The sequence below is a fragment of the Chinchilla lanigera genome, unplaced genomic scaffold (genome assembly GCF_000276665.1).
Source record: "Chinchilla lanigera isolate Chin_1 unplaced genomic scaffold, ChiLan1.0 scaffold00101, whole genome shotgun sequence".
Taxonomy (NCBI): Eukaryota; Metazoa; Chordata; class Mammalia; order Rodentia; family Chinchillidae; genus Chinchilla; species Chinchilla lanigera.
The window spans coordinates 6,951,656-6,964,915 of record NW_004955502.1 but is presented as its reverse complement, the minus strand read 5'-3'; the positions used below and the strand labels follow the sequence as shown (position 1 = coordinate 6,964,915).

The following is a 13,260-nucleotide window of genomic DNA, read 5'->3' as shown; positions in this document are numbered from 1 at the left end:
AAAAAAACATGGTACAGGCTTAGCACTTTTTGACTACTGCTGTATTTGGATCTTAGATGTTCTTCAAAGACCCATGTGTCAAGTGCTTGATTCTTAGGTGGCATTTGAGAGAAGGGGGGACTTTCATGAAATGTGGCTTGCGATGTCCTTCGGTCATTAGGTGTGTTCCCTTGACCTTGACTGTAGAACCCTAGCCTCTTCTCTTCTGCCTTCTGGCTGGTGAGATGAGATTTGCTGCACCATTCACTCCCACCATGATGTGACACCTTGCCATAGGTCCAAAACAACAGAGAACCTCCAAAGCAGTTTATGTTAATACCTTTCACTTCACAAGTTAGTTATCTCAGGTACCATAGGAAAACAATATGAAGCTGATTAATACAAGTATCAAATAAAAGTTATGGATTCCAGGTACAGAAGAAAGAGCACATGTAAAAACAGTTGCACACACTTTCGAGATGTTTGCAGACTGTGCAAAGTTCCTGTGTAGCTGGTCCTTAGTTAAAAAAAGCACTGTGTGTGCTATGGAGCAGCTCTCAGCACATTTCCCTGTCACTGAAACCTGTATAGCTTCCATAATACATTCTTACTTGCAGTAGGTGTGATGCTTGTTGGAGGTTAGAATAGCAGAGAGGAGCTTTGTCACCTTGTAGCAAACCTCAGAAGGATATTCAACAGCCCACAAAAGGAATGAATAAGTCTAAGATACTAGACAGTATGTCTCACTGACAGCCTGCAAAGACGCAAAATCTAAATTTGTCTAATGCTCAAATCTTAGAACTTGATTTTACAGTACTTTTGATAGATGAGTATATGCTTTACACAAGGAAATGTAGAAAAATTCTATTTTTCTTCTTTTAAATGGTTAAAAAAAAACCCATGTCTTTATGACATTCTAACTCACTCCGGTGGCAGAAAAAAAAGACACAAAAGAGAATATGGCTGGTTTCCAAGTTTTTCTGCAAAGAACAGTATAGTGGTGACGAAGAATTAGGCACAGCAGTTAAGTCTCTTGCTTAGATTTTTTTTTAACAATTAGTGAGTGCATTCATCACACAAAGTCTTACTGTCAAATTGATCTCAATAGCTTACACTGAAGACCTTTTATGAAGCTGATGGGTGCAAATTATGAGTCAAGCATTGAGCTAAATAAAACAGTAGAAATCTTCCTACCCTTTCTCAAAGAAATTCACATATTTAGTGCCAAAGTTTTACAGTATTACTAAGAAAAAAATAAATACAACATAAGAGAGATAAGCTGGTCAAATTTTGGTAAGGTAAATGCTTTAAACACTGAAGAACAGACTTGTGCTTCCAGCCAAGATGAAATAACAGGGATTGCATTTACTCTCCTGTCTGAAATAAATAAAAGCCAAGTAAAATATATGAAGCATTGGTTTTCAAGAAAGTAGATATCAGGCAATGAGTGACAGTGATTCTAATAAACCGGAAAAAATGAGACAAACACCAAAATCATGCTAGCTTATTGCCAAGAGACAGTTTCCAGGGTGCTGCAGAATGGAGGAATCCAAATGGAGACTGGCATACTCGCTGGATTCAGAAGCCTGAACGGGAGGCCAGGGCTGCTAGGGTTCTCAGAGCATAGAACTGAATGAAAGGGCTTTCCCACACACACTGACAAAGCCCACTCAGGAAGAAATAGATTATTTTAATAGTCATATATCTATGATGGAAATTCTTAGTTAAAAGTATGTGCACAGAAAAAAAAACACAAAGTCCAGGTGATGCTACAGATGAATTCTACCCAAATATTTAAGGAGATAACAATATTTACAAAAACTCTGGAAGAAAAAAAAAATTCCAACTCCTTCAATGAGGTTAGCTTTAGCTTTAGCTCAGATGCAAAAACTCATCTAAGGAAGTTTTCTTACAGGAAGAAAACTACAAAATAATATTTTTGAGAAAAAAACTTGGAAATTTTTTTAACAAACTTTTAGCAATTTGAACTAAAAAGTAGATTTCTTTTTTTTTTTTGGTTTTTTTTTTTCCAGTACCAGGAATCGAACTCATGACCTCGCTCTTGCCAGGCAGGCGCTGTGCCGCTGAGCTAAATTCCCCAGCCCCTCCAGAAAGTAGATTTCAAGTGAAGTTTTTCCCAGGAATGCAATGTTGGGTTAACATTAAAAAAAATCTATCAATGTAATCCACCTCATTAATTGAATAAAAATGAAAACCATGTGAAGACTTTACAAGGCATAAAAAAATTTAATGAACAACAATATACCATTTATTATTGTTTCTGAAAAAACCATGCCAAACAGAACATAATAATTTTTGCTTACAAATTCCATATGTCTAGGGTATATCAGAGATTAAGATATAATATGAAGATTCAAATTGCAAGGAGTGACTCAAAAGCTTGTGAGATTGAGTTACATAGAGCTTCTACCACTCACATGCCTGGTGCTTGTGCTGGGATGACATGAAGACTGCTCAGCTGGGACTACTCAGTACGTAGTGTGCTGACATGTAGCCACACCAGTAAGGTACTCACAGTGAGGTGACTGAGTTCTGAAAAGGGAGCATCCCAACAGCAAGCTTTTCAAGAGAACAATAGAGATTCTGCTATCAGAATAGAGATTCAATAGAGATTCTGGTATCACAGGACCTTGCCTCAAAATTATGTGCCACCATTTCTGCTGTTCTCTACCATTTGGAGCAGTTACAGACTACTTCAGTGGTAGCAATCCAGATTTCCCTTTGGCAAATGGCAAAGTCACAAGGCAGGAAAGCATGTAGGGAAGGGGGTGTTTTGTCAGCCCCCTTTGGAAATACAACCCGTCACTAAGAACAACAAATACATTGTTTGTTTAAAAAATAAGAACAATAAGAAGTAAAAAATAAACTGATGAAAATCCTGTCTGGCTTCTGCTTATTTATTAGTGAGAAATTAGGCATTTGTGTCTCAAGGCTGATTTTGCCAAACCTGAGACATCTACTGCCCCACAGCTTCCTTACGGGAGTACTTCATTCGTCTTGACTTGTTGGTCATAGACAGAAAGTGGTATGTCAGCTGCTAGACATATAACTTCATGCTTTCAGCGTTCCCATTTTAGGTCTAACATTTAAATTAATTTTTAAATCTGAAGATACAACATACCAGAACCATTTATTATGGATAACTTAATTTCCTCCATTATATAGAATAGTTAATACCACTGTTGAAAACAAGTGACTGTGTGGGTCTACTGTCTGGACTTTGTCCCACACGGTTTACATGTTGGTGGCTTGATGGTCAGTCTTGAACTCTAAAATACTGAATCTCTGAATCTTGAAATATTGAATATCTGAACTGTCACAACTCTTTTGGGTCTTTTTTACTTCCATATAAATTTAGAACTGACTCATGAATTTCTCAATAGGGAAATGCAAGTTAGAACCCTAATGAAATCCCACTACCCATCCACCAGTACTGCTAAAACAAAAGACTGAAAATATTTAATATCGAAAAAGACGTTGAACAAGCGGAACTCTTATAAATCACCATTAGCAGGATAAAAATGATACAATCACTTGGAAAATATTTGAGATTATCTACCAGTGTCACAATGAAAAGAAATCTACCCTCTAATTCACCAATTCCATTTCTATGTATAAACCCAAGAGAAAAGAGTGCTTATTTCCATGAGAGATTTGTATAACATAATCATTCACACAGTTATGGTCCCTCATGGTAGCCATCTTATTCACAGTAGCCACCAAATAGAAACAAATCAATGTCTCTCCACGTAAATTTGGGGATAGCCACACAGTGAGATACTACACAGCAATATCGAAGTATGAAGTATGTATACATGCAATAACATGAGTAAATCTCAGATTAGTGTAACTAAGGAAAGAATCTAGGGATAAAAGTGTAACACACTGTATGATTCACTGATATAAACATTAAGAACAGGCAAGACTTAGTTTAGAATAGTAGTTTCCTTGGAAAGGGTATAGCGGGAACTCTATGGGCGGTGCAAATTTGCTTTTTGATTTAGGTGGTGGTTTCATAAGCGCATACATTGATAAATATTCAGCACATTATATCCTTAAGATTGTGTGTCTTACTTTATATGTATTATTCCTTATATAAAAATAGAGAAAATTTCAGTAAGACTAGAGGCTAGAAATCAAAATGGATAAATGCTACAAAACAAGGCTGGAAAACTTTATTAGATCTTATAGTTTTAAAAATATCCCACCATCTAGAATGAAAAATAATAATGAAAAATAAAGTCATTGTTGAAGGCATTATTAGTACTAGTTAACCATTTCTGGTGTTAATTAAGGTAGCACACATAATCTGGTATTACATGGTGGAGTTATAGTATTTTTGCTTACAGGTGGCAGACAAAAAATATGACCTAATTTGAACAGATGGATTTATTAAATATAATAACTAGATTTTCTCACCTAATTCAAGGCTGGGAATTTGGTAGCAAACAGAACAAGGACTTAGAGAATGTTTGTTCTGGTATCTTTCACTCAGAGAAAAATTTAGTAAGGGGTAACCATGGTCAAGCAACTGGCTAATTTATGCATGGTTTGATTATTCAAATGAATTATTTTTTCTTGTGCCAAAGACATTTTGTTGTCAGTAATTATAAGAATAATTATATAAAATCAACACTGTAAGAATTTATCAATACTCATAACAATAAAATTTAGATGCTATCATTTCCAACTTACAGTTGTAGAAAATGCAATTTAAAGTTGTTACCTAAATGTAGGCAAATAGCTAGACAGTAGCAATGTTAAGATTTAAATTCCTTCTGCATCAAAAATTCACATTATTGTGCTAGGCCATTTCTTCATGAGACACTAAAATAAGCAAATTTCAGTTTGGATTTTTGGAAAAATTAGCGATTCTCTGTATATTTTGCACAGTTCATAGCTGCCCACGTTTTGAGGACTTTAGCTTCGTATTACATAAATATACACTCAAGATAGCTGAGAATATAGGTATCTTGGGATTATACAGTATTGAAATATAAATTCACTTCTCTGAAAGATTTTAGAATCTCTTCAAATGCATCCTGAAAGTAGAATCAATGTTGCAAATGTCTACCAGACCGGGACTAGATTTTGTGATGAGCGACATTAAAAAATGCCATTTTTAGTCAAGCTAGTATAGCAAAGTCAGCATTCTGTTCATGAGAGTAATGCCAAAAAATCTGTAGAAAGGCCTACTCACCCCTATAATATCATCTGCAAAAAGTTTAGTAAGATGTATTCTGAAACATTCCTGATCTCTTAACAGTTGTAAATTTTTGGATTAAAGCCTCATTTAAATCTTTTGAACTAATAATTCTACTTTTATCTGCTCTTGGAAATAGCAAATACCCCTTGGGATACAGTATGACTTCAACAGTTTTTAAATCCCTCCTTGTTTCAAGCTTTAAGAAGTGTTTACAGGATCAACACCTATGTGGTATTCTTACCAAAATCTTTAATCTAATTATGAAGAAACAATTAGTGAAATTCAAACTGAGAAATATTCTACAAAATACTTTTATTGAACTGTTAACCTGTCAATGTTGTGAAAGGTGAATAACTGTTCTAGAGTTAGGGAAAGTAGAGCGTTATAGCAAACAAATGCAGTGTTTGGCCATCAGTCAGTATCAGGCATCTTCTTTTTTTATGAGAATTACAAAGGCAGTAGGAGCTAATATGTATTAAACCCTTACTGTGTACCTGGATGTGCACATGGAAAAACGTTTGTGTGTATTACTAGCACAAGAGTCAGAAGCTTGACTGGAGCTAAGTGAGGGCTCCAGGGCTGCCCTAGTAGACTTCATTTGGAACTTTAGAGATCATTATTTTCATGACAAATGATGTTTACTATTTTTGTCTCAATTCTCTCATCTTTACAATACAGAGATAGTAACAGTACCTTTCTTCTGGGGGCCTGATGAGGAATAAATGAGATAATGTTCATTAAACACTTAGAGCAATGTCTGACATATACCAAGAACTCAAGATATGTTAGCTTTTATTATAAATAGCACTATCTCATTCAATCATTACACCAGCCCTATTAGGTTAAAAAAAAAAATCACTCTTCTTATACTATCTGTGGGAAAATGATGCAAGAAATGTGAAATAATTTCCCTAAGGCCACTCAATGAGAGATAGAATTAAGATCTGATTCTTATCTATGTTATTAACTATTCAAATTTCTCCCTAGTTTTTTTCTCCAAGCTGATTACTTATGGGGATTGTTTAAATAGTTTCTGATATAAGAACCTGTCAAAAAGCTTTTTGAAGGTTTAAATATAAACTTTCTCTTCAGATTTCTCTAGTTAAGCTTATTTACCCCCTGAAACAACTCCAGTCAAATCGACAAACATCATTTCTCACAGAAATCATCTTGAGTTCTTCATGATAAATTATTCACTTTTGATGAGTTGGCCATCTTACCTTTTGAACAACGATCTCAGAAAGTCTATGGCCATGCTACCTTTTAAATGACAATCTCAGAAAGACCATAGAACTACTTTAAATTTGAAAGGATGGTAGAGTATGGACAAATCACTTAAATTTTTAGAGCCTTTTCTAGTTCTATTCTGTGACCCTATACATGAAATTGTCCCAATTATAGGTCTAATGGCCCAGGCTTTCTTTCCTACTTCCTATAGGGGGTATTCATGCTAAAAATTACTAAAAAGATGTTAAGTTTAAGTGGCAGGAAATAGAGAATTTGAGGGATGGGGATGTGATATTCATAATGTTAGATTTTACCTTCTTTTGCCATTATTTTGTATTCTGTGACCTTCTTTTATTTATCATACTATCCCTTCAATTTTTATTCAAACAATGCTGCTATGGAGACTTTGAAAGGGCAGAGCTGATATCCAAATGTTACATGATTTTTGGTGTTTATTTTAAATATACCACAGTTTGTTTTTCCTTTAATAAGAAAACTATCAGTGGTTCCATGGGTGGCCATTTGTCTTGTGAAATTACTGCAAATTGGGGTCATTATCAGGAACTACCCTTATATCTTCTAGAAATAACCATCATTTATTTACTTAACACACACATTCTAAGGAAAAACTCCACTGAATTTATTAAGTGGCTGTTGTATATTCTGAATTGCTGTATGTAATGAGGATATAGAAATCCAAGACTCAGGGATTATCCTAAGTCTTCATGAGTGAGAAAAATATAAAGCTATAATATGCCTGAAGACTATGCTACCGTTTAGACATACAGATGGTCCCCTGGGAGCACATGGATGACCACCTAGTTGTTTGGAGGAGAGGCACAAAGTAATGTTCCCTGAAGGGTCAATGGTTAGATGTGTCTTGAAAACTGGAGGCAAATTGGCCTAGTTTGAAGGTGAAGAATCCAGAAAGAAACCAATATATGTAAAAAATAAAGGTGAACATATTTGCAAAATGAACTGTTTCCATATAGAAAGGTTGTAAAGTGATTGTGGTCCAGCAGGGGGTTGAGAGTGCAAGGTTATGAGGGATCGGGTCCTGAAGGATTTCATATGCTAAGGTTTGTTCAGGAATCTTGAAGAGTCACAGATGCGATTTAAACGGTTGAGTAATATGATTCCATTTGTTAACAGTTTACAGTTCTTATCATGAGAGAACTTCTTAAAAAGCAGCCTACTGCACTCTGGGAGGCTGAGGTAGGAGGAACATAGCCTAGGCGACTCAGTGAGACTCAGTCTCTAAGCACAAAAGAGGGGCAGGGCTGGGAATGCAGCTCAGTGTGAAGACCCTGGGTTTGACCCTCAGTAAACAAAAAAACAAAAAAAGAAGGGTCCTTAATGACTTAGACCAGCCCATCAACTTCCGAGGCTTAATGCAGTGTTTAGATTATGGCATTGCTCAACAAATGTTTAATATGAGGTAATAATTATTTCTATGAGTTTCCTTTATATGAGTCTATCAAGTAATAAAAGAACTAAATTAGCTAAGAATTTGCTTCTGGACCAAAATTTTTACAATTGAGTTAGTACCGCTAAATAAAGTCAGGTTTTAACAACTGATTTCTGAAGACTGGCCAGACTACCCCTGACACCTTTGCTTTCCAGGTGCTGTCATGGGGAGGCACTGCTGTTCAGATTAGCTCTCATAGCTTGGACCAGTCTCTGATGAGCTGTGCATGTCCATGGTGGGAATAAAATCCACAAAACAAGCAAGCCCATGTTTCAGTTATGGTTTTTCAACTGACCCCCAGAGAGAAAGAATGTCCCAATGAAGATACCATAATATTAACAATGGCATGAGGATAAGGAGTAGATGTTAGAGATTGACTTGGCGTTTCTATGTCAATTCAGTTATGCCTAGCACAAAGAAACACAGCTTCACAGAAGTAGTATAGGTCACCAGAACTTGGGACAGATATTACGGGGACTAGACATTAGGGGGAAATATCTCTACTTTTAAGCCACGGAAATTTGCCATCAAGTGCATAACACAAATTGCTTAAAAATGATTTTTTTAAGGTATGAGAGAATCTGGACCTGAAAACGAGATGAGTTTCCCAATCCAAAAATTTTAAAGCCATGAAGTTAAGTTTGATTCAACATAAGTCCTAGAAACTTTAAAAATTAGAATCTGGGAAGTGCAAATATAGCTTTTAAAAATTTCAGTAATTACTTTCAGTAAAACATAACAGCTGAAAAGTCAAATTTACCTTGATGGCAAACATGGTAAAGATCATTTAGTGTTACAAACATACTATACACATTAAAAACTGCTTGCAGCTTAGCACTTGGCTTTTCTTTATAAAAAAAGCAAAGGAAGGAAGGAAGGTTTGTTTCCTCCTTTTGACTTTATTTGAAGGAGCTGGTTTCTTATTTTTCGTATAAGCAGAACAGCTGAAAATAAGAGATGTGGAAGATTTTAATACGACAGTCCAAATATAAAAAAGAATATATTCAACTTTATATTTTTAGAGTTAAGTTATATCCAAACTGACAACACAAAATGGGAGTCATTCTTGAGTTAATTACACATCTTATTTCCCATATTTGATTTATCATTAAAAACTAAAGTGTCAGCGATGGAAGAGAACTAAATCTCACAGATACTTTGAAAAAACTGCAAATGCAGGAATATAGGTAATCAGATGGAAATCTCAGTTGTGCATTACCAAAAAACCCCAAACACTGCCTGGAAAAAAAACAAGTATAGAGTGTAACATGTGAAAATCAGACAATAGGGGTGACAGAATAAAAGTATAATACAGATTTTCCTTATCCCTAAAATTTTTAGGAAAGCTATCACTGGGGAATTCCCCAGTGATGGACTATTGAGGGGAAACAGCACATATCTTCTCCCCATACTACAAGTATCTCATTTAAAGATTGTCTTAGATTGCTAACAAATCATAGTCAGCTGGTAAATTTTGATAAGAATTTAAAAACCCACTGTATCCATCTCATTTTTAGTGCATTTACATGTGAGCATGAAAATTATGAGTGCAATGGAACTTATACATGTAACCTCAAACTCAAACTGTAAGCTTTTCCTACATTTTATCACACATAGCTCAGTTGAAAGATCTGCTTATTATCAAAGACAGAATGCATTCTTTGTGCTAGTTAGCTAATCATTATATCCAAAGGGAATAAAGCAGCAGAGTTAAGGGAAGTTTTCCAAGTATATATACATCTGAAGAAAAACAAAAGCAGTTTGCAAATAAGGTTGTATAATTAGGCAGGCCTGTTAGAGGAATTCTGAAAATGGAAAGAATATTTTTTACTACAAAGTAGTTTAAACTCCAACTTTACTCATTTAAACTTCATTTAAATCTAATTTCATTCCCAGTTTTGAGTTGGATCTTATTTATCTGAGTCCCAAAGTCAGACTTACAGATACTCTGAGTTCAGATCTTATTCTTTCAAACCGTTCTCCTTCCTTATCAAAAATGTCTATATCGGTGTGCTTGGTTCCTCCTACTTCTATTGTATAAAGATTCTTCATTACTTGTCAGATAAGCCTCTTCCTTCCCTTTCCATAACTAAGATGAATTTTCTTTTTGGGGCTCCTCAAGTTTAGGTGTTCAAGGACATATAAAGGCAAGAGATACATACATTCTCTCCTGAAATCCTATCTTAAAATCATACTGACAACAGTATGTTTTATTTCAAACACCAACTTTAGCAGTTTCCCAGTGCCTCTGTCCATGTCTGCCTTTTCTTCTACTGTACGCTGTTGAGCCCAGCCCAGTTCAGGTCCAGTAAACACTGTCCTATCATAGAGCATGCTGCAGAGTTTTCCTTTACATTTCCTGCCATCTGGAACAGCTCTTTCTACTTCATTGTGTTGCTCCAAATCTTGGGGGAATATGTTGTAAAATTGTTTTTCTCCTTTTATCTTTGTAATTGTACTATTGAACTCATGAAGTGATTTTAAAAAACCATGTAAGTTAATCCATGAAGATGTGTATTTCTTTTGCAAATAGAGACATAAGAAAATCTAAATAAGAGTGATTTAAATTGGAGGGGAAAAAAGATCAAGTAAGTTACTAACAACATTTAAATTTAAATTCTGGAGGATTATATAACTGTTGGGGACCAGCTCATCTTTGTTACAGATTAAAAGGAAAGGTGTTCCAATTTAAATAAAAAGGGATTCTCAGTAAGATATAAGGGAGAGTTGTTGAACAATGCTAAATAATACAAAAATTGTTTAATAATTGAGTGGTTCAAGTATTTTCTTTCTGTAGGAGCCAAGTAATGTATCTGTTTATGATTCAAATTTGATAAATATTCATGTTTTATGAAGAAGGATGTGCGTATTGAAAAACAGGCATGGGCAGAAACATACAATGTTAGGGAAAGCGAAAGGAATATGGTTTATTGCACAAGACCCATGAGATAGCTACACTATATTCTATTCCTGGGGCAGATGAGGACTTTTAAAAAGGCACTGTTTCACAAAGTAGTGTCCCTTCTTTTCCATGTCTGTATTTTATAGGGCTAAAAAGAAAGAGCTTAAAAGGCAGAATTTGATCACATATTTTTATTAGATTAAAAGCGAATCAAGACTTTTTTGTTAAGTGTGATGCAACTTAAAAGTGAATTTCACACACTTTTACACTTCAAAAATTTCATAATTCTCTTAGGGACTGTATCATATAAAACATTAGTTGTTGGGTTTCCAAAGTTTTTCTGTTTTTCTGTTAGGATCATTTAAAAGGTACGAAGTTCTTTTAAACTGATGTCTTATTTTTGAAGTGCTTGAAAAAAGTTAAAATAATCAAACAGAAAGGGATATTACTTGAATCTGAACTACCCTTATGTGCCAAAGAGTTAGCTGATAAGAATTCCAAGAGTCTTTCTTTGGGAACTAAGAGTGTTTTTCCTTTTTACATTTGAAGGGGTTGGTAAGATTCAATTTAACCTCCACTGCTGAAAAACTAAGTTTGTTTGACTGAAGCAAAGTTTTAACTTTTTTCAGATAATCCATATTTTCTTACAAAAAAAATCATAGTAATGAAAGGAAAGGTTACAACTATTTTCAAATTAAATATTTTAAAAGGAAAATAAAAAATATTGTCACAGGCTAGTCAAAATGACAGGAATCATATATAGAAGGAAGATTTTTTTCCTTAAAATTTTAAAAAAAGTACTAGTAGCAAAATTAAGAAAGAGCCCTCATATAAATACCGAGCGCTAAACGACTGCACCACTGGAGCTTCGAAAGGGCCCTCATAATTTCTAAGTGAAAAGCACATAAGAGATACTACTACCTTTCCATGTTTACGTAACACCCACAAGATATGTACGGAAAAGTTTATCCAAAGGAATTTTATATTCCATGTTACAGTTTGATTTTCTTTGACAAAGATGCAACATCTGATAAAAATCAGACTAAGGTATTTCAAAATCAGAAAATCCCAACTAGAATTTTTAGTTCTCTACTCTGTTTATTTGGAGAACATTGCAATAATGTAAGATATCACAATTATTTGAAGAACATAAAGACTTAAAAAGTTAAAATAGCATCGGCCATAAAAACACTGCAAAATGGCATATAAATACCTATCTTTTCAAGCCTAACCCCCTAGAAGGAGGCTACTTTACCTAAAATAGACTAGAATTAAATGTTTTTAAAGACATAAATATTTTCACAATTTGAGAATAGCTACGTCATTAAGTAACAGTTATTCTGGTAAATAGGACGAGCATGCTTTATTTTACTGAGTTACAAAAGGTGACTCGCACCCGCCAACGGCAGAGGGAGAAGCCCCCTCCGTCTTCCTCGCGGGGACACCTCCGCGGTCGCGGCCCGGCGTCGCCGCGGCTGCAGCGCGGCCCCGGGTCGCGGCAGCACTTCCGAGGCGGCGGGCGCGGCGCGGGCGGGTCCGGCCGGGGACCCGATCTGCAAACCGAGTGCAGCCGGCCGTCCTCACAGATAACCTTCCAAAACCAGACTCGCAAAATGCGGCTCGGTACCGAAAATTTTTAAGGAGACTCTTTTGTTAAATATTAACAAAAGAATGACTATCCTAATGCCCTTTAAAAGGCAAACCTTAAAAAAATAAACTGAACTCAAGTCTTTCTGGAAAGCGCTTAAACCGTGGAGATAAACATCACTTGGTGTCCTTGTTTCCTAACCAATGGCTTTTTCCATTGTTTCCATTAATTTCATCCACATTCGTTTAAAAAAGGCCGTTCTCATCAGCAAAATACATGTATGATTTAGCATTTAAAACCGGTAATTACACACCGATTTACGAAGGATTAATTTTTTTCTCTATTCGTCAGTTTTCGGCAAGTCTTTCCGTGCTTAACTGTAGGCAGGAATGGTTTATACCTCAAATTAGGAGCCATTAATTAGCACGACGAAGTCAGCAGCAGGATACAGCAATACTCTCAATGATATAATCACGAGTCACCGCGGTTAAGCCGTGGCACACTCCTCCGCCCGCAGAGCCCTCGGCAGGCATCGCCGTCACCAGCCCCGCCAGGTCGGCTGGCGTCCACCTCGGCCCCCTGTCCTTCCCCAGCCTCGCGTCAGCCCTTGCAGGGAGCACTTACAACCGCTTAAGGCTCCGCACCCCGACAGCCCCGCTAGCCAGCACCAGCCCTTTGTAATCAGGAGAGAGCATCTCAAGTACAAACCCGGAGTTCGCTTTGCTGTTTAACAATGAAAAACATTTTGTTAGAACGTACGCTCAAGGCAAGTGCAGTAACAAGGAAACACGCCAAGGTGGTTTCCGCAAATAACGGGCTCGCAAAGCGCAAGCGCTTCGCCGCGACCGCCCGGACCTCGATGGCAGCGC

At 36.2% G+C, this 13,260-nt stretch overlaps 1 protein-coding gene across 1 annotated transcript in view; it reads left to right on the top strand.

The window, feature by feature from the left end:
• Positions 1–13,124: 13,124 nt before the first annotated feature.
• Phip (pleckstrin homology domain interacting protein) overlaps positions 13,125–13,260 on the top strand; it is a 109,643-nt gene continuing 109,507 nt past the window's right edge. Inside the window, exon 1 of the mRNA XM_013505816.1 lies at positions 13,125–13,253. Within this exon, the coding sequence (XP_013361270.1) occupies positions 13,125–13,253 (129 nt within the window). The remainder of the gene's footprint in view (positions 13,254–13,260) is intronic.